General features: G+C 40.8%; 1 protein-coding gene across 3 annotated transcripts in view; it reads left to right on the plus strand.

Annotated features, from left to right (window-relative positions):
• Positions 1 to 24,167, plus strand: part of net1 (neuroepithelial cell transforming 1) — a 30,477-nt gene extending 6,310 nt beyond the window's left edge. Inside the window, exons 2-12 of one of the 3 annotated variants that reach the window (XM_028043902.1) lie at positions 2,596 to 2,659; positions 8,536 to 8,598; positions 9,629 to 9,691; positions 20,452 to 20,559; positions 20,644 to 20,808; positions 21,151 to 21,213; positions 21,455 to 21,628; positions 21,712 to 21,969; positions 22,056 to 22,226; positions 22,321 to 22,507; positions 22,633 to 24,167. In XM_028043902.1, the coding sequence (XP_027899703.1) occupies positions 2,596 to 2,659; positions 8,536 to 8,598; positions 9,629 to 9,691; positions 20,452 to 20,559; positions 20,644 to 20,808; positions 21,151 to 21,213; positions 21,455 to 21,628; positions 21,712 to 21,969; positions 22,056 to 22,226; positions 22,321 to 22,507; positions 22,633 to 23,075 (1,759 nt within the window). In that variant the 3' untranslated portion in view covers positions 23,076 to 24,167. Of the gene's footprint in view, positions 1 to 2,595; positions 2,660 to 7,623; positions 7,715 to 8,302; positions 8,599 to 9,628; positions 9,692 to 18,017; positions 18,294 to 20,451; positions 20,560 to 20,643; positions 20,809 to 21,150; positions 21,214 to 21,454; positions 21,629 to 21,711; positions 21,970 to 22,055; positions 22,227 to 22,320; positions 22,508 to 22,632 lie in introns of those variants that run through there. The other 2 variants (XM_028043903.1, XM_028043904.1) reach the window with 2 other exon arrangements.
• Positions 24,168 to 24,875: the final 708 nt, after the last annotated feature.

The following is a 24,875-nucleotide window of genomic DNA, read 5'->3' on the forward strand; positions in this document are numbered from 1 at the left end:
CCTGTGGAATGTATATGGATCAAGCATAAAACACGCTTCAAGCTGCTACTGCTTGAAGGTTTCTGCTTTACTGTTAGCTTCTGTTGTTCAGTATTTTGTTACTGTATTTCTTCATTACATTTTTTGCCTTTTATTTCTGTTACATTGGACTCTTCAACAAGCAGTTCTGCTTTAACTCACTTCTTTAGTTAAAAAGCTTTCTGCATTCAACCTGAATTTTCACAGGAAATTCAAACGTTTTAATTTCTACCCAGTTTCTGAAATTGCTAACAAGAACTATAAAAAGTCTCTCCACACCACACAGAAAAAGCATCTCTGCATACAACCCTATTTATATTTTTCAGGTAAACTTCTTTAATTCCGTTAAGGTCTATTATGTCACCATACAGTGAGCAGTGTGCTACTCTAATATGACAAGCTCCATGTTGATCATCTTTGTTAAAGCTCTGCGTGACTTCTCAGGGCATGACTCAGGGTGGGAGTTGTGAAGAGCTGGAGGAAGGTCTAGAGCTGCCTGCAGCTCTCGCTTTGGGACGACAGTTGTGGTGTGTGTGTATGTGTGTGTAGTATGACTGGAATGACTCAGTGCTCGCAGGACACTCACACTGAACAAGTGTTTCGGAGCAGCTCGACATTCCCCGGATGCCTTTTTCAGACCCCCCAAAAGAGGTTCATCTTCAGTATCATTAAATGTTCAGACACTGCAGACTTTATTTATACAGGATGAGCATCAGCAGTGGTTTTGATTCACCCTGTTGTCACTGTGTCTGATAATCTGCGTTGGGTTTTCATCCCCCAGTCTGCATTGAAGTTGTAACCCATTTATTTAGTTCTTTCATAATTTCCATGCTTCACTTTGCCATGTTTGGTAATTTGGGGCCAATTTCTCATACAAGCATGTAAAAAAAAATGCTTCAACAGAGTTACAGTTAATTGTTGGTATCAGACTAATCCTTTTTGCTGCTTTGATGTTCTCCTCTGTGATCGCATTAGTTCACTGAGCATAATGGGTTGTGTAATTGTTCCCTCTGTGACCTTATTCACCCAAACATCACTGTGATTCTTTAACACACTAGTGAGCTGAAGGAAAGCAGGGATCCACCCTCTGTGGTTGGAGACCAGGGTTGTAATAGTTTTGGGTTTTTCATTTTAGTTTAATGTTGTTTTTATTGTGACGTTTTATCTAATTCAGTCAGATTTAATTTATTTTTAAACTGGTTTTGCCAGTTTTTATCAGTTACTATTGGTTAAAAGTTGTTTAGTCTTAGCTTAGTTTTTATTAGTTAGAATAGTGGTTTAAGTGAGTTTTTTTTATTTTTTACTTTGCTTAATCTTTAGGTGCATATTTCAAAAAGGTCAAAGTATTGCATTGTGATTATGTTTCCATCGTTTGAGTAATGAATTTCCAAAAAATGTTTTCAATTATTGTTGAACAAAAACTGACTGTCGTTGCATCCAAACTTTTGCTGTCGTCATTTTGTGGACTAGTGTAAGTTCTGACAGGAGGAACATGGAGTTGCCATAAACTTCCTGTGTAAAATAAAAAAAAAATCTATTTCACATCAGTTCAAAAGGATAATAAATACAGTACAGACCAAAAGTTTGGACACACCTTTTAATTCAATGAGTTTCCTTTATTTTCATGACTATTGACATTGTAGATTCACACTGAAGGCATCAAAACTATGAATAACACATGTGGAAATATGCACTAAACTATAATTAGTGAGAACTATAAAGTGAAGAAAGTTGAACAGTTTACTCCATGTTCATGATTTTGTTGTTTATTAAACAAAAAAGTGTAAAACAACTGAAAATACCCCATATATTTTAGTTTTTTCAAAGTAGCAACCTTTTGCTGTGATTACTGCTTTGCACACACTCTGCATTTTCTTGATGAGCTTCAAGAGGTAGTCACCTGAAATGGTTTTCACTTCATAGGTCAACCTGCCCTGTCAGGTTAATAAGTGGGATTTCTTGCTTTATAAATAGTCATGAAAATAAAGAAAACCCATTGAATCAGAAGGTGTGTCCAAACTTTCGGTTTGTACTGTACATGGATTCCTAAACATGAAAATGATCACATGTGGAATTTCAGTATGTTTTAGTTTTATAGTTAACTTTAATAACCTTGTTGGGGACAAGGCCAAAAAAAGATAAGTTGTTTTTTTTGGGGAGGGGGTGAGAGAGGGATGACTAATGACTCCTCCTCCTTCAAATGGTAAAGTGAATGGTCCAGAGTCAGCCTGGAGGTCAGTGAGGAGGCCCACTGGGATTATGCAGCGTTTCCCTGGCCGGGTGGATCCTTATCTGTCTGTGTTGGTCTGGGCTGCAGCTGCATCATGTTGAGGCTGTGGTAGGTATGGGGAGGGAAAGGTTTCCTCATGACACCATCCTGAGCAAATATTCTTTCATATCTTCTTTGTGAATGCTTTGAAGTCAGATTTACTCACTCCTAAGCCGGGTCATGGGACAATCAAGGGCTGTTTGAAGCAATCTTCCCTCAAATGTTCAAGAAAAAAAACAAACTTGTCATGTAGATGAATGGTCTTTTTATCCTGATCCTCCCTTCTAATTGTTTTCATGATCATGTAGGTCACTGCGGAGGGGGGGCTCTTTCACCTTTCTCACTACTGGAGCACAGTGGGATTTCACTTTGGTGAGTATATACTGCTTTGTTTTTTTTAAGTTTGCTTCTAGCTCTGCGGGGGGTGATAGTGGGAACTATAAAGTGAAGAAAGCTAAACAATTTACTCCATATTCATGTTGTTTATGATTTTCTTGTGACTGCTCATTTCCCAGTTCTAGTGCTTGGCTGAGTCTTTGTTGCTATAATTCTTCCAGCAAAGTCTCAAACAGTAGCGCTGCTTATTGTCACAGCAGTTGGAGGCAACTTCCTGTAAGACACTCTCCTGCAAAGCAACATTCAGTTTACATTTTCCCTCAGTTTATTTTTATGGCGCCATCTTAGTAAAGTTTCCTGTCATCCCAGGAAACCAGAATACACTAACATGTAAACAGGTGTAATTAAAATGCATAATCCTACAATAGATTCATTAACCAGCGGATTCAGAGTCAATATTAGCAGGAAAGTACGTGTAATTTTCGTAGCAACAATAGAGAGGAATAACTTAAATTTAGCAAGAAAAAACTTTGTCACACTGCCATCACAAACCTCAGGTTTTTATTATTGGGATTTGATGTGAAATGGATAAAAAATGGGACACAAAACAAAAGATCTTGCAGATAAAAATCCGGAAGATTTGCACCAATAAATCCTTAATTTTGGGAGATGGGCCAGTGTTCCTTTTTGCACTGCCATGAGAGAGACTTAACTACCAGGTCACATCAGCGGTTAACAATATCACCCCACTGTAGCCAACTTAGCGACTGTTGCTACATTTAGCAACTATTGAGACAAAAAAAATCAGCATGAGCAGCTCAGGCTTTTGCAGCCAAAAACTACAATCGTTGCACCCCTATTTGGCATGGATATGTATCCACCCCCATTTTACTCTGATACCCCACAGTAAAACCATTTGGATTCAGAAGTTGGCGCACTACTGTCCAGCTGTGTGTACTTCCATATGAGTAAAAGTGCAGCTGTTGTGTGAAGGATGTTTACAACAGGGGTAGGTTATAAAACAGCATCCCAGAGTTCTTTTCAATTCAGCGTCTGAAAATAAATCAGTGGATTCAGTCAAAATCCAGACTTGAACCCAGTTTGGAACTTGTTGCAGTTCTTTCCATCCATTCTGACCGAGCTTGAGCCGATTTACAAACAATCAACTAAATTGCCTCTAGATGTGCACAACTTGTAGTGACATGCAGACTGGGAGCTAAGCTTCCGTTTGGAGATAAAACTGAGACAATGTGTGTGAAAACCGCTTTCCCATGTGAGAACATCCAGATCCTGCGGCTGAAAGCCCGAGTTAACAAAGCCACCTTACAGGTAGTACCTGTTATCTTTGTGAAAAGAGCTGTAGGTTTAGTCTAGCCAGGATTTCTATGTCACATGTGTCCATGTTGCTGCTCCAGGATCAGTGACAGCTGCTGTTGCTGTGGCTTGAAGACTCTTTGTTCCTGTAGGCAGAGACCAAGCGGCATGAAAAAAGACTTCACCCCTCCACCAAACGTACACAACAGCCAACAGAGCTTTGCTGTATTTAAAAATGAAAAAAAAAAAACTGATCTGCTTCAGATTTAGAGTCAAACGAAACGGTGATTAGAAACAGGAAAGGGTAGACGTCGAGCGGCGAGGTTTACAGCTGCTCGAAACCCAATCCATCCATCATCTGCAGCCAGAGGTGGAATGAAAGCAGACTGAGAGAAGGCCTGCAGCTCTTGATCTCATGCCAACCTGCTGCCTTTGATTCACAAACAGTGCACACTTAGGTCATCTCCTAACACCATGTGGAACATCTTAGTTCACTCAGCTCTCCCCCACTTTTTTCTCTCTTTTTTATTTTATAAACCTTCCAAATAGTTGGCAGTGATGAAAATGCTGTAATCACATGCCCCTCTTATCTCCAGCCTAGCATTGAAGTTTAAAGCTGCGCATTCTTTCACACTTGCATAGAAGACGAGCCATGATGAAAATGTGAGTGAGGTTTGCAGCTCTGTGCCAGGCGGAAGGAGATCAAACAGCTGATGTGGTGGAATGTGGAGGTAATTAGCAGCGGTCAGAATTAGATTCTTGTGCCTTGCTGCAAGTTCAGGCAGGAAGAGGCATCAGCAACGGTCCAGCTTTAACCACGCCGGCCTCTGGTCTTCTAAAGGTTTTCAGACAGGTTTACTTTGCATGTATTTACTCTGCTGGAGAGAAGCCTCCCACAGCATGACACCACAGGTGTCCCTTCTGTGTTTCAGCAGGAAATGGATCCTCAGACGACATCAGTATGATGATGATCAAGTTTAATGTTTGGAACTTGTTGATGTTCCACATTGCCTACAATGTAGCAAAAGAAGAACTTCTCTTCGCCAAGTTCAAGTCCAAAACAATTTTCCTTAAGGAAAATGGCTTCAGTATAGGGAACTGTTCAGCTTCAGATGTTCATGAGCTATTCAGCAGTGTGAAAATATTTGCACTTATGATTTAGATTTTTTTTTTACTATTTCATAATTTTATAGGGAAATTATGACATAATAGGCAATAAGGCATGAAGTTTACATTTCAGCTAGGTGAAGCACTTCATTAAGCTGCCTGGCTTGAATCTGCTTCAATAAAAGAACTTTGTTATGTTATGTTATGTTATGTTGAACGCACCTTCCTTTTGTGTTTGCTCACCTGAAAAAAAAAGTTTGAGTGCACCAGTGTAAGAAGTCTTTCTTGAGCCCCAAATGCATGCCACACTTTTCAGATTTTTACCAAATATATGATGAAAACTGCATGAATTTTCTTCCACGTTCCGTTGCATGTGCTGTATTCCTCACATACTTAGTAGTTAATCATGTGAACAAATGCAGAATTAAACCCTTTTTTGCAAAGTACTGCATCAGAACCTCAACAAACTCTCTTAAGCTTTCTTTCTGATCTACGAAACATTCCTGTTAGATCAGATTTTGGTGCTTCCAGGTATCAAGCACTGCATGTGTTTTACAGCTGAAATAAACTACAGTTAGAATGGTGCCTGCAGCTCCAAACTTCCCCCCACTGTGCTTTCAGATGCCCTGCAGAGCAGCCAGACCTGCCAGCTCTTGCCTTTACTCTCATTTACATGAGGCTGAAGTTCAGGAGAACAATAACACAACTCTAACCCAGCTTTTTGCTAAGATTCTGACAGTTCCAAGGTCATATGGATTTGTTTCCCTCTTTCATCCAGTAAATGTTTTTTTTTTTTTTTTTTTTACTTATTTTTTTCCTTCCAACATAATCCAGACCAGTTCTGACTAAGCTGCTTCTCAGGTCAGAGCATAGCTTTTCTCTGAAGATTAGAACCATCATTTAATGGCATAAAACATTTTAGCTCTTTTGAGCCATAGCAGCCCATAAATATTTCATCAGACTGGGAGATAACAGACTATTCCTGTTGACATTTCTGTCATTTCAGCAGATGTGTTGCAATGTCTGCACTCTTACCTACAAATCTGTCAGGCACTCCTGTGTGTTAGTAATAAGGTAAACCACGCTGGTCTCTGACGCTGTTGTGTGTGTGTGTGTGAGGAGGAGAGGCGGGCCGTGTTTGTGAAGTCGGTGTTTACATCGGACCGTTCCCTCCGTCTGAACAGGCTGCAGCTCGATCTGGGTTCATGTGCAAACCACTGACAGGGAGGTTTCCTGGGGTTGGAGGAACAGGACGGATCATTTTCTCCATTACCCCTCAGTGTGTTTTCATACACAGATTGCACGTTGGTTGTTTTTGTCTTGTGTTTAAAACTTGTGCTTGAGGCGATATTAAACGTGGAGGGAGGTTTCACACATTTGATGCAAGCAGAGACATGAATTACTGTGATTTACTAACTTTAGCTGCCTTCTCTGAAACTCTGTTAAAATGGCTGCATAGCCTTCAACTCAGTAGTTTCTTAATTATGTTCTCCCAATTAATTGTTTTTCTTTGAACAAAATACTAATCTCAGTTAATATTTCTATGTCTGAGCTATGACCAGTAAAGGAAGGAGTTCACCAAAATCATCATCTGTTTCTTTTAGTACATCTCATAAAATGTCTATATCAAAGAAAAGTTTTTGGAAAAAGAAAGAAGCATCCAATTACTTGAGAAAGTATTTATTTAGATTAGATTTTTTTGTTGTTGAAGTATAAGTTGTAACGTCTGACCCCAATTCTAATCATGTAATTACTTTATCCTGCTTCCAGTGTTATGATGAAAGCCCCATATTTACAGTATTCACATATAATAAATATGTGAATACTGTTTACATATTTCTCATTTATATATCCACATATAGCAGCTGTACTTTGAAGTCTCAAATGTCACATAAACAGTTTGTGAAAATGTATTTGGTTAAAAGGCTCCTCAAATACTGATGAGAACATCTGATTTAATATTTTAAAATGACGCCATCAGACTGAGTATAAAGTTATGTGCAAAAACTGAATACAAACTTATAACATATTTTTTTTAACATTATCATAAAACAAAATAACCAATTAAGGCTGAAGAGATGCTTTTATAAATAATTTTTCATTGTAAATCTTCAATCTTTTCTGGAGCGTGTTCAGGCCTTCCTGTTGTCCACTTTCACATTCTGAATGAGTTTCCACATGTCAAGTATACTTTTAAAGAGCTTCTCACTTCCCTTTGCCTCCTCAGACTTCCTTATTAAATAACTCACTGACACTGAAAATAACTTCTTCACTTCATAGCAACAACAGTACTGAACAGTGTTGTTGTGGCAGTAGTAACCAGTGATTATGTTTAAACACTGGTCAAGCTGAAAATCTGCTTCTAGAAGTAATTACACATCAAACCTGGTGACTAGGATTGTATTTGTTCAAAATGATTCAAGACAGGAGATATTTTTATTTGAATAGGATTACCAGGGAGATTTTCTTAAGCCTCAGTGAAAGTGGGCTGTTAGCTTCATACGTAATCGTCAGTTACACATTTGAATTTATCCTCATTGGACTAATGCAAGATATTTGCTTTAATCCCTCTGGGTTTTTTTGTTGTTGTTGTAGGATTGAAAAGAACTGATTTGTGCAAAAAAAAATATGGATCCTCTTTTGAATAAGCCTTAGCACCATTATCGAAAGGTAAGACTTTTAGCAAATTGAGATGATGTAAGTTTCCTGTCCAAACAGGTAATGACTGGTTTTCTGTTGCTGCTGCTGCTGCAGACTAAAGACAGCAGATACATCCCTCTGCTCGGCTCAACTGGAGCTCTGACTGAAACTCTGCTGAGACAAAGTCACTTAAACACAACCTTTTGTTCACAGCATAACATGTTCAGAACAAAATGCAGCTTTTATTGTTATGTTAAGCTAGCAGTCAGAAGCAGCAGGGGCTTAAAGGTGTGTGTTTGTGGGGGTGGTGTTAGTTAAAGTTGGTGAGCAAACAGCCCTGAGATATTTATGGATGTGGGAAAACAAACAGCGTCACCCACCCCTGACCATTATGTATCCATTTTGGTCCTCTTCACCTCACTGGTTATGCAGGTCTTCACCTCCTTTGTGTTCAGGCAGAGGCACTCAGGCCTGGTGGTTAATGGGCAATAGCAGGGCCCCAGGGGGGCCCAGGGACCACCAGGGCAACTTAAGGCTTTTACAACAAGCCATGTCTCTGTTCTCACTTGCTGCCTGTTGACCTTTTCCTGATCCTGATTCTGTTCCTGTTCCTGACAGAACTGGTCCAAGGTTCCAACAGGGAGGCCAGAGGCTGTTCACATGTCTGCTTTTGGTGGCTTCTTTGCGTTCAGACAAGATTCTGTCCCGTGGTTCTAACAAGCCCTGTCTCAGCATCAGAAGGACCAGTGGATCTTAACCAGTGGACCTAAATCGTTCATCACCGTGTTGAATGTAAAGCTGTATGATCCTGTGATCTTATGCTGAAATTCAGCCTACTGTTTTCCTTCCAGAAGAGGAAACGTAGACAGAAGGATGATGCCGACACCATCAGCATCTACAGCTCTGACTTCAAGGTATTTTATCAGACACAATGGAAAAAAACGAGAGATATAATACTGATATGCTGATTCTATTAAATTAAATCATTACGTATAAATTCTATTACATAACATTGTATTGATTAAACTGTTCAACTCCTCACTTGGGGTGGAGGGGCTAACGGGAGTACAACAAAAACAAAAGGACTATAGGTCTGGTACAGACCCCCTAAAGTTACATAGAGAAAAAAAAAGTGCTGAAATTGTCCTCTGTTGAAGTTTCACAAATCAAATAAAGGTTTCACAAATCCCACACTTGGTTTTAAATATTCTATTAGCTGAGAATCATCTAGTCCAAGTTTGAAGACTCAAGGTGTTGTAGTTTTTTAACTAGACTAGATGAAAGCTACTGACAGTAGTGGAAAAATTAGGTGGAATCGCCCTTTAGTCATTTCCTAAATAGGAAGCTGCAATCGAAAACCAACTTCAGCTTCATGTCTCTCTCTTTGCATGTGCATAATATCCTCATATGAGACATCTGTAGGCCTTAGAAAGCTCTGTAAATCGTCCCCCTTGTCTCTGGTTTAGACTCCACCACCCAAAAAACAAGCTCACAAATTATCAAATATTTCTCAGGATTTTGAGAAACTAAGTCGCGATCCTATAAACTCCGCTGCACTTCCTGCACTGATGATCTTTGTTTCTGACATAGTCCTCAAAAAGTTTTCTTTTGTAATGCCAACAACCCATGGAAAGGAGCATATTGAGACATTTCCAGACAGTTTCACTATGTGGAAGTACATATCCTGTTCTGAGGACATTACCCATATTTCAGCTTTTGTTTCCATTTGTTGCCAACAACTCTTTGTGTTTTAAAATGATTTATCTGCTTTCAAAACCAGTGAAAATGCTGTTTGTAATTTGTTTAAACTTTCCAAGTTTTCTGGCTCTAAAATATATTTAAATACCTACACAGTTCATCAGTGTTAATGATAAAATTGTGTGGTCCTGGGATCAATAATGCAAATATGGTATTGATCTATGTGGTACTCTATTTGTTTTACAGAAATGGAAGGACAGACAAAAAGATGACAGTGACTCCATCAGCATCTGCAGCTTTGACTTTAAGGTACGTCACCAGACTGACTGATTGGCACAATTAACTTTAGACAACAAGAATGCATGAAACCTTTCATGGCACCAGATCACAGCGAATGTCATCTCAAGTCATGCTGTGCATTCCTGTGGGAACAGGCATGCTCAGTTTGAACTCCAGCCTCAACATCCTGAATTCTCAGAGGAAGAAAAATAGTAATCAAAAGAAAGAATAAAGCCATATCTCTGCAGAATATTAATGCATTTTGTTTCTTAGCCCAGCTCTGCTGTTATGCTTAGCACTCATACTCACATTCTTAACGAAAAACTTTACTTTAGCAAAACTTTTTAACTTTTGTTAAAAAGTTCAAAACAATATAAATTCATAAAAACCTCATGGGGACTAATTATTGACATAGACTGATGGCCTCATCGCTCCAGCACTTACCTTCACAAAGTTGACTTTGTTTTACTCTGATGCGCATTTATAGAACAGTCAGCAATGATTGACTCACAAACTGTTGCCTTGACAACATAATAATCTTGTAAAGAAACTAAGAAACACCCAGGAAGTGAACTCATCATTTCTAACACATTTACTGTAATCAATAAAAGTTCTAGGTAGGATTCTGTAGTCTGGTCTCCCACTTTTAGTTTCAGTCCAGGTTTTAATCATAGCAGCCCTTCATCATTAGTAACGACTTATAAATGCCTTTCTGGGCTTTCTGTCTTATTTTAGCTGCACTATCTTATCTTCTGAAGCATCTGCTATTGTTTACTGTGACTAAGCCCATCACATGAAGATTGAAACAATCTGATAAAACTTTATTTCCTCGGTTTAAACTGACAGGAAAAACAATAACTAAAAATGTTGAATATATAACACAATAAATAGTTTGCTGTGCTTTTTTGATTGTCTGCACCAAAAATTTAAATAGCTAAATACTGACACTGACAGTAGTCACATTGTTTTACAGGTCATTCATGCCGCCGACATTTAAATGGCTGGGTGTAGATATTTGTGGGTGAGATGAATTTATGTGTGAGTATTTAATGAGCACGCCTCCTCGCATTAGCAAAGACCTGTGACTGACATTCATGTGTGGGAAAATGTTGTCCTAAAGGAACGCCTGTAGCTTCAGGCACAATTCATTTCTCTGCTGTCAGGTAGGAATCCAATCAGGAACCTGAACCAAAGTCTCAAATGTTCTTCAATGAAAAAGGAAGTCCCAGTTTACCAAACTGTTAACAATCAACCTGTCACCCCATCAGCTTTTTAATCTGCCTCCGCCCACATTTGAGTCTCTGGCAGAGACATTTGGCCTGCTTATCAGGAGTTGGTTTGATTAGCTGCTTACAGTAAGACAAGGACTCCTAAATTCTAATCAGATTTCTTCAGTAGAATTTCTATCTAATCAAGTCACTTTGGTTCCTCATATTCCTCTGATTCACACTTGGAGGCTTCTCATGGACGAATCCTTTCGGTTGTTAATGTGCTAGATTGTTGTTCTAAATGGTCATGTTAACCGTTTAGAGTCTACTGTTGAAGACTAAAAATATTCACAAATGAAAATACATATCAATGCTATGATGTAGAAGGCAGCTATATAGATTGTCAATTTCTGTTAAATTATTTGAAACAGATTTGTTTCACATGTTTCAGCACACTTTTATCGGAATCAGCCGTGGTACCTGATCAAATCACGAGTCACTTCATCAAAATGATTTTTGTGCTTTTAGACTTTTTGTGCTTTTGTCTCCTATTGACTTAAATTCAGAAATTATTCTTTTATCCCAAAGGAAAATGAAATGTTGTCGTAACTCATATTCTCCAAGTAGTTTAAAGAGACAGAGTCATTGTGGATGGTAATGCTGTGAGCAGCAAAATATTGTGGTAATTATTTTTTCCATACTCGTGAAGCCCCTGAAAAATGTGCTCTGGATAAGAACAGCATCCAGCAGTGTTGGTGTGTTCATCAGTCCCACAGCATTATGCAGGAAAGCGACAGGCAAGCAAAGCAAGTAACTCAAAGACAATAATATAAAATATATTTAAAACAAAGAAATAATAAAATACTGTACTGTAAAGGACAACATTTCGAACATAACCAAAAGAAATGTGCAGCAGAGTATAATTTTTCTTTTACATTATGTCCTTGTGTATTTGAGCACAAAAAACAGACTATTTACAATAAGTGACAAAATCTGTGCAACAACAAAGATGCACAAACACCAGCTGAAATGTTAGTAATAGTGAGTAAAAATGCAAATATCAGCATATAAGTAAACAGTTAGTTGGGAGCAGTGATGGTGATAGTCCAACAGCTGCTGGGAGGAAGGACCTACAGTCACGCTCCTTTGTGCACTAAGGATGCAGCAGTCTGGCACTGAAGGAACTCTCCAGTTCGGCAACAGCTCTTCTGAATATTTCAGCTTTAAACGAATGTGTACTACCCAGAAATCCCCCACTGCATTATTGCTACATTAACCTAACGGCTACAGTAGGTTACATCTTACTAGAAATGCATCTACGTTTTCAGTTACAAGACATTACTGTTTCTGTTTCAATATCTCACTAGCTGCTACAATTTCTGTGGAACTAGCCAGAGTGAGTTAGATTATTGGAAGGCCTAACCACACAAGTCTGGTCATGTCCTAATCTTTGTCTTTTGGCAGCAATAACAAATCATTCAGAGCAGGCGTTTAAATGACATTGACGTGGGTTTGAGCAATGTGTTGTTTTGGATTTCCCTTGAAACACTACAGTAAGTAGCAAAGAAACCAAATCTTAATTCAGATTTTAATTCAGAATTTAATTTAATTTAATTTATTTCCCGCTGAAGGTGAACGTTTCTAAAAGACAAGGATGAAAATGTAAACTGGTTCTGTTCCACAATCTTCCCGTCTAATTGGTCCATCAGAGTGTTTTGTCTGCAGTGTCCCTTTTAGTCTTGTTTACCAGAGCTTTGTTTGGTAGCAACCAGGACTGCTCTGGGTGTGAACACTGACAAAACAGGAGTAATGACTGAGTGCTCTTTAGGTCTTTCTTGTTTCTGCAGGTCAATGTGATGATAAGATCACTTTCTACATCATCCGTCTCTTTTTCAAGTGAATTCTGCGTGGGTGGACTGGGTTCTAACGCTTCTACAGAAACATGTTTCCTTATCTGAGGATATTTCATTCACACTCTAATACAGCAATTCCACTCTTGAGCTCAGTCTTGCATTGTCAGCACCTAAAAAGAAACATTTTATTTTAATCTAATGCTGGAAGTACACACAAAAGATTCTACTGTGTCATCAATTACTAAACAAAAATTACACCAAAATGGATAAGACGTGTTGTACAGTCATTGCAGAGTGAGAAATGTCAGTCATTCATCTAACAGCAAAATATTTAATAAGGCTCCTACATGTCTTGAACACTCTGGAAAAGTATGGAATTTGCTTTTTAACAATTTATGGATAAATATGCAAAAATAAATAAATAAATAAAACTGGACAATAAAAAAAATTGTTGGCTTTCCGGACTGATCTCGACTCCTTTCATTTCTAATGGATGCAAATCTAACAATATTTAATGAACGGGATGACTTTTATGTTATTTATATGACTGACCTGCTTTGTCTTTGATATTCCATGTAGAGGAAGAATTTAACACTGTACCATTTGCACTTTAGTTTTTAAATTTCTACTCATTTCAAAATCATAAAACAGTAATGTTGCTTACTTTTCGATCACAAGACAACCTTAAATTTATGTTATCCTGAAAACGTTGGTCTTAAAGTGGGCCTATGTAAAATGCCAAAAACAGACCTGAAACAGCTTATTTAAGTTACTTTAAGCCTGATAAAAGTAACTGCATTTAGGGTAGAATACATCAGCTCTTGTAAGGCAGAGAGGTATATACATTTGAACTAAATTAAATTTATTTTAATTCAAATTGCCAAAAAGCATTAAAACAGGTGAAGTTACTCTGGAAAAAAATTTAATTTTGAAAATACACATCTTCACAACGACTAAATGAAGTTTCCAGTCTTGGGACATTAATGGATGTTAATTCTGGTTAAACAATCTTAACTCTGACCCCAAGTTCAAACAAAACCAACCAAAGAGTTCCATGTTAGGCTCTACAGGCCTCGGCATGTTAAATGTTTAAGTTCTCAACATCAGTTGTGCAAAGAGACTGGACAGGTGTGGCTTGTTTGGAAGGGTTGGCAGGAGAAAAGGTCTTCTCTCTAATAATAATACAGCAACACAACTTAGGTTGGTGATGCTGCATCTGAAGAACCACAAGAATAATCATAGTGTACATTATCCCATCATTCTGGTGTAATGTCCTGTAGACCAATGAGACCAGAGAATTGAGGAGGAGAGATGATCTAGGCTTGTTTTGCTGCTGAAGGACTTGGCCAAGGTTATTATAGTTAACTAAAACTAACAAATAACGAAAACTGAAATTGAAATAGTTTTTTCATTTATTGAAACAAATAAAAACAATAATTAATGGGAAAAAACTATTACTCATTGGAACTATGTTATTCATTTATAAAAAATAAAACTTACTGAAATTAGAGATATAATACCCTTAGTTTTTGTGTTTATGAATCTATTTATTAGCCTTTCAAACTGAAATGAATATTTTTCCCTCCCATTCAAACAGTTTACGTCAGCTGTCTGCAAATTACGTTACTCCACTTATGCTACCCTGCAAAATACTTGTTTGTTGATTGTTCAAAAATAATTGAATACACTTTTTGAAAATAGTATCTTCTGTTGAGTATTACTCTGTTGATGTATGCACAGTGCAACACTTTGGTTAACCTTTATTTGCAGAATTCAAAAAGGTCAAAGTACAAAAAAAACTGAAACAACTACTATAACTAACAAAAAACTAAACTGAAACTAAACAATATTTAACTATTAATAACTAAAAACTAACAAACATACTAACTAATTAAGACAAAATAAATTAGACAAACAAAAGCCACAGTAAAATGAAACTAAACATAGTGTTATAATAACCCAAGTCCAGGTTTATTATAACCCTGGACTTTGGCACGTTGCAGTCATTCAGTTGGTCATTTATTCTTCTTTATATCAAAGTATCCTCAAGTCAAACACTAACACCATGGCCTAATCTGAGTTATCCCAAACACAGCAGCAAATCTACAGCAGAGTACATGGAAACAATTGGTGTTTCAGTGGCCCAGTCAAAGTTCAGAAATCTTTGGGGGGGGGGATACTTTTTGACATTAATGTTCTATGTAGACATTACTGCTTATTGTAAAGTTATTGATCATTGACCCAAAACAGTGTTGGAACTCTTTAGTGCAGCTGTAGAGTCCATCAGCAGAGGGCAGCAGCTCCTCCACTGCCCTGTTGCTGTGTATGGGGCTCCTAGTGCCTGAGCTGGCAGCTTAGTGCCTGCTCCAGAGCTGTAATCAGGTTGTGTGAGCGCTGATGTGGAGGGGAAGGTGAGCTCAGCAGCCATCAGGCCTCCAGGCCCAGTCTGTCCCTGGCACGCCATGGCTTAGACAGGCGTAAAACCAGCCGCTTGTTGCCTTACTCATTCCCCGACAGCCCTCTGAGATCAGGCAGAGCGTAAATCCTGTGCTGTTTCTGCTCCAGCTGCAGCCGCATGTGACGGAAAGCACAGGCACGTCTAGCCATGTTGTTTAGTTTTTATAGAGGCTGGGTCAGACATACAGCTGATTCAGCTCAAGTTCTTCTTGTGGTGAGTAACAGCAGCAGGGCCGTGCAGACACTCCGACATCCCCGGGTGAAGGAATCCTCTGACTCCTTCTGCACAGCTTTCACTCACTACGGCCCACACTGGGTCCGATCACTGTGTCTGTAAACTGAAGTAACCCGACCCGCTGTATTGATGCTGATGTGGATCAGACACAGTGTCGTTTGCGCCAGACGAGTCCTCTAACAAACCCAAAGAACATGGTGTTAACATCTCCATGCCTCCATCTGTGTTTTGTCACCACAAACTTGCACATATGCCCGAGAAGAAGCTGGTGTTACTTTTCACACCCCCGGGTTGTCTGAACAGGCTTGTGCATTTGTCCTGATTGCAAGAACATTTTCGCACGTTGCTAAGCAGCCCTCCTCCCCATTAGGCACTCATTGGGTTCAACACCTCTGCGTCTCGACCGCGCAGCAACTGTTTGGGTGTGGAGTCCTCAGGTGTGGCTGTTTATCTTCATTTAGGTGCACAGTAATAAGAAAAGAGACACTACTTTGTGTGTTTCACCTGAAACGTTCTTCTAACAAGTCAGTGAACGTGTGCAGAAGTTTCACCCCTGACCTCTTCCCTCAATACACAGTTTTCAGGGTAAAAATGTGGCACAGTGTGCCACTGTGCCCCTGGTATTGATATTGTAATTGCCCCTCCCCCCAGGGTCGGCTTGTCAGACTATCAGCTCTGTTTCAGGCAGACTGTTTGATTAACGACCTCCTCTAACATCTGAAACATAGTTTGGTGGTTTGTGCTTTGATTTCACTTTATTAAGTAGAATGACTCATTCATTATGCAACTTTTTAAATAACTACACATGAGACTAATAATACTCCATCTTGGGCTTTAACAATGTGTGCTTATTTGAAGTCTAGTTAAACACATTAGAATGTCTATACAGCCTCTTAAATGCACATTAGTGATCACAGCAGTGCAGTGAACGTTAATAGAGCTAATCATACACTCTAGAGCCGTTTTAATGTCAATTTGGGCATATATATGTATATACACTGTAGGTCTGGGCCAGCATGAGGTTCTCATGATATAATAGGTTTGAGTAAAAGTAATTGGTAAATGTATGTTTCTTGTATACGAGGTAAAAGTGTAGGCAGTGTGCAGCAACAGGTGGGGAGGAGCAGTATTGGAGAGACATCTGTGCACTTTAACACTTTAAATTACAACTATTTATAGAACTTGAAACCATAGGAATGGTATGATGGGACATTTTTAGGAATGCGCTGATATAAAAATTTGGACCAAAGTCAATATCCGATATTAATGTTGCTGTTATGGCCGATAATCAATATCATATATGTTTCACTACCCTTTCAACACACTGAAAAAAACAACCACACTGACATCGCCACTATGTCTCTGCTTCACTATTACGGCTACATGACCAAGCAAATAGCACATTACCAAGATGGAAAAATAACCACTTGTTAATATCAGCATGCTCTAATATTTATCAACCAATATATTATGTAAAATGTTTTACATATTGACCAATACAGATGTTAATCCTGACATGTTATCCATCCCTAGTGGCTTATACGCCTTGACTATAGTAATGAGCCTAACCCTAATATGTCAGGACATAAAATGTTCCTTACAGTCGGTCATCTTATGGATCACTTAGATTTAAGTGTCAAAGCTGTAACAGCTTTCGCTTGTTGCTTATAAAACGTTTTTAAAATCCAGTTTTATTTTTGGAGAAACTGTAACAAAAATCTTCCAATATATTAAAGAAGAAATAGAATAATAATTTATTCCTGTACTGGGGTCACACTTATTTCATATTAGATGAAAATATATGCGTCGGTGTGCAGTTTTATACTATTTCATTGCATTAAAATCTTTTGATAAATTATTTTAGTAAATTAATTTTTAATATGACTATCCAATACAGATTTTATTTTCTATTTATTTCTGTTTTCTAAGGATTTTAATAAATCGAGGAAAATGTTCCACGGATTCCTTGACAGAGGTAGTCGTTTTAAATGAAGGTGTGAATGAACATTTATATATTTGCATTGGTTGATGGTGGAGGTTCTTAATTTTAATCAATTTGATAAATAGAAAAAAATGTGCTGATCACTGATCCGAACCGAAGGGAAAATTGACTGACTCTTATGTTTAGACAAACAAAAGACACAGTAAAATGAAACTAAACTATAATAAAAACATAGTGTTATAATAACCCAAGTCCAGGTTTATTATAACCCTGGACTTTGGCACTTTGCAGTCATGCCAAAGTCCAGGATTATAAACAAACACTGCAGATGTGTTTGGTTACAAAAGTTACAATCTTTGCCAGGCTTTACTGCACATTTCATCCCAGTTCCATGAAATAAACCCACATTAAATGCTCTAATCAGGGTCCGAGCAGCCATCCTTGATGATCCCCTATCTGCTTTGTTTACATCAGCTTCAGTTAGCAGTAAGATTTACCTGCAATCTTAAGAATTCTGACTAGTGTTTTTACTTTGTGTGGATGGTTCAACAGACCATGCAGGCAGTTTCTCCTCACATCCACATACTGTCTACACGTAGAGCTCCAGCAGCAGCTCCTCCCCTTAGCCTGGACTGCTGTATAAAAGCCCAGCCCTGCTCTGTGTCTCAGAGCAAAGTTTAGAGTATGTGCATGAGGGCAGCTGAGACAGCTGTCTCAAAGGGAAGACTATAGGTAGGGAGGAGGTGGATCAATTTGTTTCGACTCAATTGTTACTTCCGTTTTTGTGGATTACTTGGAGCTAACTCCCCAGGATTTAAAGGATTCTGTGTTTTTGCCAAAAGCTATGGTGGCTTACGATGAGCTGGGTAGCTTGGTGCCTATCAAACGGACTCTGCAAGTGACAGACTGCCAGAACCAAGCCAACAAAGAATCAGAGGTAAGGCAGAAAGTCACAGAGTACCAATACTGAGATACTGAGAGTCCTCCTGTAAATGTTTGACTGGGGCTGCTTCACATGAAACCATACGTGTGTGTCCTGTGTGTGACTGCGAGTGAATCAGTGCCTGACCCTGTTTTCTTATCACACTTGCGCACTGTACAGGTATATGAGAGGAGACTTTGGCCTGTGTGCCTTCAGATCCTGTGGCCCTCAGAGTTGATAAAGTTTCTGAATTGTAAACTTTGTGTATTCCAAGTTTTCCCTTGGAGCTGGATCCCAGCAGGCGGCTCAGTCTTGGTGACCTACAGTGAGATCAGGACAGTCAGCAAACTGAAAGCAGCACAGATAATGCAGCAGCAGGGAGGGGGGGTTGCTCTCTGTCTCAAGCCAAAGCCAAACAGTCATAGGTAGATTTTGACCTTTGGCATCTGAAGGCAAAATGTGTTATCTCTGCTGGAAGCCTTACCCAATGCTGGTGTTTGAAAGCCAGGTGTGCCTTTTTGTAAGCAGTAATAGTCAGTCTGTTCCTTCCTCCACATGTGGTTTCATTAACTGTAAATATCTTCATAAAGGGGAAGCTCCAAACGCATGATGATGCAAACCCTGTTCTCACAGGATTACTCAATTTTAAAACAGTTTTCACTTGCTAAGCAAAACCCTAGAAAAGCTGTCCCATCATCTATTGGGTAAATTTAGTTACACCAAAGGGCAAAACAGGAAGGGATGTTGATGAAGTTGGAACTTTAAAGACAGTCTGGGTCCTCTAAGAAAGAGCTTGAGTTGCATTTTTCCTCTGATACTGTCCACACAAAGTAAAAAAAAACAACTCCAGAATCCAGCCTGACAACCTGAAACTGCACAGTTAGGCTGACAGGAATAGCAACTTTTCTCTGCCTCTGGACTGTCAGACAAAGAGCAGGACTAGTGGCCCTTTGTTATTCTGGGGCCTCCTTCCAAAGGACAGGAAGGGCAAAAAGCTCAGCACGCTTTTCCAATATTGACTTTAGAAAGCCACCACTTGTACTGTTGTTTTCAGCCCTCTTTGTCTAGAATTAAAATGTGTTTTTTTTTCTGATATAAAAAGGCTACAAATTAGAGGCCAGCATGTCTGAACTCCAGAGGCCACAGACCGCATTTAGAGCAGCTGACACGCTGCATCTCTTTGTTGTCGCTTGCCAGAAGTACTGGAAGTTCTCAGGGGTCTTTGCAGGAACCCCGACCACAGCAGACTGTGTGTCAACCACAGCCAGAGCAGACCGAGCTGATCTGTTCCACAGCTGTCCACATCACCCGGAGCCTCAATGGCTGCAGTGTTTCCCACATTCGCTGAGCCAAGGCAAAACCCCACTTGGCCTGAGTCAGGAGAAAAAACAGCAAGCAGCTTCAGCACTCAATCAAAAAGAGCACACCACCATGAGAAGCTCAGAAGACTCTTGAAATGATTCCTCTACCGGCTCAAATCGTTCCTGCTCTTCTCTGACTTTGATTTCCTCAGCCTGTTGTTGTTGGCTCAAAGTCGAGCAGCTCTTTTGCTTCTCGTAGCCTCAGGGCTGGGTGAGGAAGGGGGTGAGGAGTGGTCACCCAGCTCAGGTGTAAGCTTGCTCTCACGCAAGGTTTGTTGGAGAGCTTGTCTAAACTCGCAGGTGAATCCTCTGCTGTGCAGGCCCTGCCATTCTGCACTGTGCAAGGCAGGTTGAGGTTTTCTGCCAGTTTGTCTGAGCTGCTCCAGACCGGAGATGTAGCCGTTGTCAGGGGTACTGAAAAAACGAGAAACACGTTTTCATGCATTGCTGGCGTTTCTCCAGACCCCCTCCCCAGCAGACGAGCAGTCTGTAGGGTCTTTGTGCTCACTGGACTGGCTTGGCCCTCCACCCCTCACATGATAGAGCCAACAGCTGCTGGAGCTCCTTCCTCCCCAGTATTTGTGTGTCAGCCACCGCGTCAGGCTGTCTGCATGGCTCCAGATCCTCCTCTCATAGACGATTTATAACTTGACTTGATCTGCTTTGTCTCTTGTAAATGTGTTTTGAGTTTCCTGTCGAGGTTTCACAGTTAGCAGGCCTGATTGAGTCTTTCTGTCTTGCTGCACAATGAATGAAGATGACTTGCCTTTGTCGTGACCACAGCCAGACTAATCCTTCATGTGTTTGTTCAGGAACCCAGCACCAAGCGTGTCCGTCCACACGGCAGGGTGACGTCGCTAGCCAGCCTCATCTCTCCGGTTAAAAATGGGGCCGTCCGGCGCTTCGGCCAGACCCTCCAGGTGAGCTCTTGTGACGTGTGACCCCTCTTGCATGCGAGGAACTTCGAGCAACATTGCTGACGTTTACCCCCTTTTCCCGCTCAGGCCTCTTTCCGGGGTGATGGCAAGTCGTCGGCCGGGCCCCACAAGCCTTGCAGCAAGGCAACGGCCCCCACACCGCCCAAAAGAAGGAACAGCACCTTGTGGTCAGAGACATTGGATGTCCGCCAGAAAGGAACCTTTTCCACACAGGAGATCAAGCGCCAGGAGGTGAGATTTAGCTCAGGAACACAGAAATACAGTAAAGGGATAAGACCGGGCTAAATGCCTGTACTCAGAAATCCAGACAGAGAGGAATTCTAGCAGAGTACCAGACGAGTCTCACGAGTCTCTGTTGTATTTGTCTGAAAGTAGTTAATTCCAGATCTCAGCCATTCAGGCCTCATTTCCTCGTCTCTGTAAACTTGCATAAACCTGACAAGCCAGGAACTCGTGCCCAAGCATCCTAGCTTGTCCTTCATGTGTCAAACATGTTGTTTTCATTAGCTTCTCCTCCACTGTTACATTCAGTCTGATGGAACGGCTTGCTAACAGTCTCCCTCCTCTCTTCAGGCCATATTTGAGCTGTCTCGTGGAGAACACGACCTGATTGAGGACCTCCAGCTTGCACGCAAGGTTTGTTCTTTTTAAATGCTTTCAGGCAGAGGGAGGACATCTAAAAGCAAACATATTAAATCAAACTCTGGCAGGCCATCTATGCAGCCGAGCCAGAAGCTATAAAAAAAAGACAAAAATAGTTCCTCCGCCTTTGCCTCGTACCCCTAAAGCTCCTCACCGAGCTATTCTTAGCAGCTGCTCCGGTCAGCCTGGCTGGATGTTGAAATCTGACCCGGTTTGCTTTTCTCTGCTCCTGCAGGCGTACCATGACCCAATGCTGAAGCTCTCCATCATGTCTGAGGAGGAGCTCACACACATCTTTGGTAACCTGGACGACTATATTCCCCTGCATGAAGACCTGCTGGCCCGGCTCTCCAAAGCCACAGGATCTGATGGGACCGTGGGCCAAATTGGGCAGATTGTTATCAGCTGGGTAGGTGTCCTCTAACGCAGTGGTCACTGACTCTGTGTTTTGGATGATGGCCATCAGCTAAAGCATCTCTGACTCTCCTGCAGCTTCCCAGGCTCAACGCCTACAAAGAGTACTGCAGCAACCAGCTGGCAGCCAAGGCCTTGCTAGACCAGAAGAAGCAGGACCGGCGGGTTCAGGACTTCCTGCAGCGCTGCCTGGAGTCTCCGTTTAGCCGAAAGCTGGATTTGTGGAGCTTTCTCGACATCCCGCGCTCTCGCCTGGTCAAGTACCCCCTGCTGCTGAAGGAGATCCTCAGGCACACTCCACCAGACCACCCCGACGCCGGCCTCCTGGAGGAAGCTGTAAGTACACACACTTGGCGCTCTACAGGAAACAGCATCTTCTGTAGAGACTACCATTATCATAACCACTGCTCTGTTGTGTTTAGATCACAATCATCCAAGGCGTTCTTTCCGACATCAACATGAAGAAGGGAGAGTCCGAGTGCCAGTACTACATCGAGAAGCTGGAGTATCTGGACGACAGGCAGAGAGACCCTCGCATCGAACAATGCAAGAGTCTATTGTGTCACGGCGAGCTGCGCAACAAGAGTGGCACGGTTAGCTAAACATTCACTCCTACACCATCCTCCAGAGAACTTGTCAAACCAGAGCTCTGCTTTCAACACTTTTCTGTTTTGGTATTGATTCCAGAAGCTGCATGTGTTCCTGTTCACTGAGATTCTGGTCCTGACCCGGCCCGTCACCAGGAACGAGCGACAGTGCTTCCAAGTGTACCGGCAGCCCATCCCAGTGCAGGACCTGGTGTTGGAGGACCTGCAGGACGGGGACGTCAGGATGGGCGGCTCTTTCAGAGGAGCCTTCAGTAACTCAGAGAAAGGTACGACCGATGTACCGACTGGACCATACCGGACTCAGCCGGTTTTCACCTGACCAGTTCTGAATGCTAAATCCAATTTCTTTTTGTTGTCCTTCTCTAATTCTATATCCCCTTTTTCTCTGCAGCTAAGAACATTTTCCGTGTCCGCTCACAAGACCCGAGCCACTCCCAGTCCCACACGCTACAGGTCAACGATGTCTTCCACAAGCAGCAGTGGCTCAACTGCCTCCGCAGCGCCATCTCAGTCCACAGGCCCACGGGCGAGCCCTCCACAGCGAGTCCACACATGAGTAACGTCCACTCCAAGCGCCGCATGTCCTCCGCTTCCGCCATTATCCACCTGGAGGAGCCGGATGAGAACTGCCCACGGCAGACCTCTCAGTCCGCCCCCAGCTCGCCATGCAGCAGCTCCACGTCCGGCTCCACAACTTCATCACTTTCCTCTCACTCCTCCTCCTCTCTGGCCTCGCCGCTGTCAGCACCACTCTTCTCTTCATCATCACTCAAATGCAAAAAGGACAAAAGGTCACTGGGTTCCTTGGGGAAGAGAAAGGAGACGATGGTGTGAAGTGAACGGGAGAACAAACTCCTCAGTGGACACTGATGTGTGTTGTATAGAAACAGAACAAAGAACTGTGGAACTTTATTTATGTGTGTCGGCGTGTGTTTGTATTATTCCAGCAGTGTTCTGTTACTGTCCTCTTCGGCAGCTATGTACTAGTGCATCCCAACCATGCCAAATATTGTGGAAAAAGTGCATGACTTGCTTTAAAAGGGAAGCATGGTGAAAACCAAAGCCAGAATTCGCGCATCGATCTGTGTGAGTCTGTGAAGAACGAGGTTGTAATCCAATCCTGTTTACTATTGATTTGATATTTAAACAATATTTTAGACCTATTTTGGGGCTAATTAACGTTTTACATTTTTCTATTTTAAAGTGTATTGTATGTTTTTGTAGGTATTGTAAAGCAGTACTGTTTTAGCTTGGTAAGGACGATGATGCACCACACAAAGCTAGAAATGAATCTGGGGACAGATTTGATGTTGATACATTCCTGAAACAACAGAACACTGTTGTTCTCACCTGCAGAGGCATTAATTTAAACCCAGAACAGATCTTAGTTTCTCACTAAGAGTCATAGCAATAACAATCCAAGGTCTATTCAGATCATATGAGAAGAAATGATGAGTTTTGTTTTCAAACAAAATTTTGAACTGAGCCATGTTGGTTTTTTTTTATAGCTGACTTTTTAAATGAAACAAATTACTTTTCAGTGGATCATCTTGCATGGAGCTTTAGTTGTGGACGCTGCCTGCAGCATCATGCATGGAGAACAGTGGAGTAGAATAGAATGGAAAAGAGATGATGTTTTTAAGATGGAGTTGAATTGTGACGAGACGAGAGATGACGGGTAAAGTTTTGTTTTGGAACTGAAAGGGATCATTCACCGGCGAAGGTGAACCGTTGGATGTTGGAAGCTTAAAGGAAGTGTGAACGATGGACGAAGTAAGTAGGGAAAGTAAAGGATGGAAGGTTTTTGTAAGTGTGAAAAAGACGTTTTGGTTGTCGAGATGTAAACCAAAGAGGAAGAGGCAAATTGTTTGCCATGAGTGTTTATGTAACTAAAAGAATAAAGATCGGAGAAGATTTGAAAGTGAACTTTGGATTTCATGTCATTTTTATTCATTCTTGCTTCACACAGTAAAACATATGACCTAAGATTTCATGATATTTTTCACAGCGTGAAATCTTTTATATATATATAGAGAGAGAGAGAGTTAGACCCTCCCTTTATTTGACACCCTTTTTTTGTAAAAGTCCTGCCGGCCACTTTTGCCCTGTCTAAACTGAATAGTATTTTTTGAAACGCAATTGTGGTTACTGAAAGTTTATAATTTTAGCAGCAATGCATTTTCAGTTAACAGCAATAAAAACACTTTCACAAATCTTGTATAACAGTGTAAAGTTGCTTTTTTTCTCAAAATCAACTATCAGTCATTAATGTCCAAACAGCTGGCAAGCATAGTGAGAACGGCCCAAATAGCCATTTTGTCTCCCCCTGTATCATGTTAATCATTATCACTAAAAGGTTTCAGGTGTGAATGGGGAGCTGGTGTGTTCACTGTGGCGTTATCGCTCTCACTCTCTGTCTTACTGGTCACTGGAAGTTCCAACATGGCTCCTCATTGCAAAAACTCTGAAGTTCTCAACACAACAATTGTTGCTCTAATTCAGAGTTCCTCAATTCCACTGATCAGACAAGCTGCCCTGCATGTTTTAGGTGTTATCCTTCTGCCACATACCTGACTTGAATAAGTGGGTGATTATCAGGCTGCTTCGGCACTTGATGGCATGCAGAGGAGGTCA

The sequence above is a fragment of the Xiphophorus couchianus genome, chromosome 17 (genome assembly GCF_001444195.1).
Source record: "Xiphophorus couchianus chromosome 17, X_couchianus-1.0, whole genome shotgun sequence".
Taxonomy (NCBI): Eukaryota; Metazoa; Chordata; class Actinopteri; order Cyprinodontiformes; family Poeciliidae; genus Xiphophorus; species Xiphophorus couchianus.